This window comes from Macrobrachium rosenbergii, chromosome 49 (assembly GCF_040412425.1).
Source record: "Macrobrachium rosenbergii isolate ZJJX-2024 chromosome 49, ASM4041242v1, whole genome shotgun sequence".
Taxonomy (NCBI): Eukaryota; Metazoa; Arthropoda; class Malacostraca; order Decapoda; family Palaemonidae; genus Macrobrachium; species Macrobrachium rosenbergii.
Genome location: NC_089789.1, coordinates 8971615 through 8974114, shown reverse-complemented (window position 1 = coordinate 8974114; position 2500 = coordinate 8971615). Strand labels below are relative to the sequence as shown.

Sequence of the window (2500 nt, the reverse complement as noted above, 5' to 3'; positions counted from 1 at the left end):
TTGTTACTTTATGTTACTCCGCTCCAGGGCTTTTGTTCTTCACACCGTTGGACTGTGGAACAGCCACCTTGAGGATGTTGGGCAACTGGACCCTCAAAAGTTCAAGCGAAGGTGCAATTCATTAGTACCATAAAGCACTTCTCATTGTACTTTGTAATTTGCTTTATCTATTTACATACTAATTTAATTTTTTTCTTTAACTGTTCTCTTCTCTGTATTTCATCTCATCTTCTGTTACTTGTTTCAAATGAACAAATTGTCCTTTGGAAGCTTGAATTTCAAGTCAGTGGCCCCTGAGGGCTTGTTCCATAAGCATAGGGTCCATCTTCTGATTAATAATAATAATAATAATAATAATAATAATAATAATAATAATAATAATAATAATAATAATAATAATAATTCATCTCAATAATAATAATAATATAATAATAATAATACAGTACTTTAACGGACACAGTCCCTAGATGAAAGCATCCTTTATCATAACGTGAATAGTCATCATTCATTTGTTTTACGTTCCTCTACGCCATAATGGTATTGCAATCTCCCTCCTCCCAGGTCTCATGGCTTCGACCAGACATCGGCGATATCATTACGGTGGGTCCTTCCGTCTTCTCTCGCAGCGGCCGTTACGAACTCCGTGAGGATCCTGAAGAAGGGGTGAGTCTGTGCATATTACCCTCTTTATTTCCATAATTTTTTACTAACTTTTACGATCGGCAACGTGACATCGTTTTAATAAGCCGGATGCGGGTTCGAATCCTGCTGCTGGCAACCAGAATTACTTCATGTTCTTGCATTTAGAACTAAGACCTTGTAGTGACATGCATATTCTTTCCTGGTAAATAGTGACCAGTAGATTGTATGTATGTATGTATATATATATATATATATATATATATATATATATATATATATATATATATATATATATATATATATATATATATATATAATATATATATATATATATATATAGTATATATATATTATATACATATATATGTATGTATAAATGATTCAGGAAGACATGGAATGTGATGAATGTATAAATAAAGGCAAATGCCACGAAGGAAAAATTAAACAACTTAGAAGTTGCTATGCCTTCCGGCACACGGTCCTTTACTTGGCAGTCTGCTAAGTAAAGGACTATGTGTCGAAAGGCCTGCCAACCACTCCGTTGTTTAATTTTTCCTGCGTGGCATCTGCTTTTATTTATACATTCATCATGTTCCATGTCTTCCTGAATCAGTTATACATACATATGTATACATATATATGTATGTGTGTATATAATCCATCTATATATATATATATATATATATATATATATATATATATATATATATATATGTATGTATGTGTGTATATAATCCATCTATATATATATATATATATATATATATATATATATATATATATATACATACACACACAAACACATATATATATATATATATGCATACATATATACATATACACATCCTCAAGGAACAAGGGAAACGAAGACCTCCATTCTTACAAATTCATTGCCGACCTTTCATGACACACGTCACATTTTCAAGGCTAAAAAAGAAAATAATTTGTGGAATCACGGTATTAAAAGAATTTTTAAAAAATTAAAATATTTAAAATTCACAAAAAAATGGCAATGCAGCTTTAAAATTAGGTACATAAATAAACATAAAAAAGGATCACAAAAGATATAGGTCAAGGGAACTAAGACACAGACTCACCAAGTGAAATGAAAGAACAATACTGACAGAATACAGAAAATAAGCATAAAGAAAAACTAACGAGTAGACGACAATTGAGTATTTAACGAGGGAACAGTTCTCTTTATGATAATAGACTCTAGGATAGTTAAATCGTGATGGTTGGAGACCCGCCCCACTATCGTAAAATCTTCATCTCTGATGTTTGATTTGCACCGTACACCATGGTTTCTGATGTTAGAGGCCTGTGGATTTGATAGCTTGCATCCTGTACGGTAGCTTAAACCTCTATGACAGTCAATTCGTACCCTCAACAGCCTCCTCGTTCATCCCACGTTTGTTCCGCGATTACATGGCGGACAAGTGTATTTATATACAATATTGGATGCGAGGAGTGGCCTGAGACGATCCTTGATTGTAAAAAATGAACCAATGGTTAGAGGATTCTTCGGTATTAATTTAACATTTAGAGCAGGAAACTCTCTCTGAATTAGGGAAATGCACTTCTTACGGAAGTGGTCGTCATGTAGAAAAGGAAAGCTCGCATAAAATTTCATTTTTGCGGCAGTCAGCACTGGCAAGGAAACTCTCTTACTCCACATTTCTCTAAGTTGTTTGTAAAAAATGTTAATGGGGTAATAATTTTGTTTAAAATAACTGGTTAAAAAAAGTATTTCTTTGTGGAATAAGGACCAATTAGATGTATGAGAAAACGCCCTGTGGAGGAGGGTAGAAATAGCATTTAATTTAAAGTTAAAAAAACATGAATTGTAAAAATTCAT

General features: G+C 32.6%; 2 protein-coding genes across 2 annotated transcripts in view; one reads left to right on the top strand and one right to left on the bottom strand.

Annotated features, from left to right (window-relative positions):
• eIF3l (eukaryotic translation initiation factor 3 subunit l) overlaps positions 1 to 2500 on the bottom strand; it is a 248904-nt gene that overhangs the window by 169207 nt on the left and 77197 nt on the right. The window lies entirely within an intron of this gene.
• Positions 1 to 2500, top strand: part of LOC136832068 (uncharacterized) — a 74860-nt gene that overhangs the window by 55379 nt on the left and 16981 nt on the right. The window contains exon 4 of the mRNA XM_067092677.1: positions 562 to 663. Coding sequence (XP_066948778.1) covers positions 562 to 663 — 102 coding nt within the window. The remainder of the gene's footprint in view (positions 1 to 561; positions 664 to 2500) is intronic.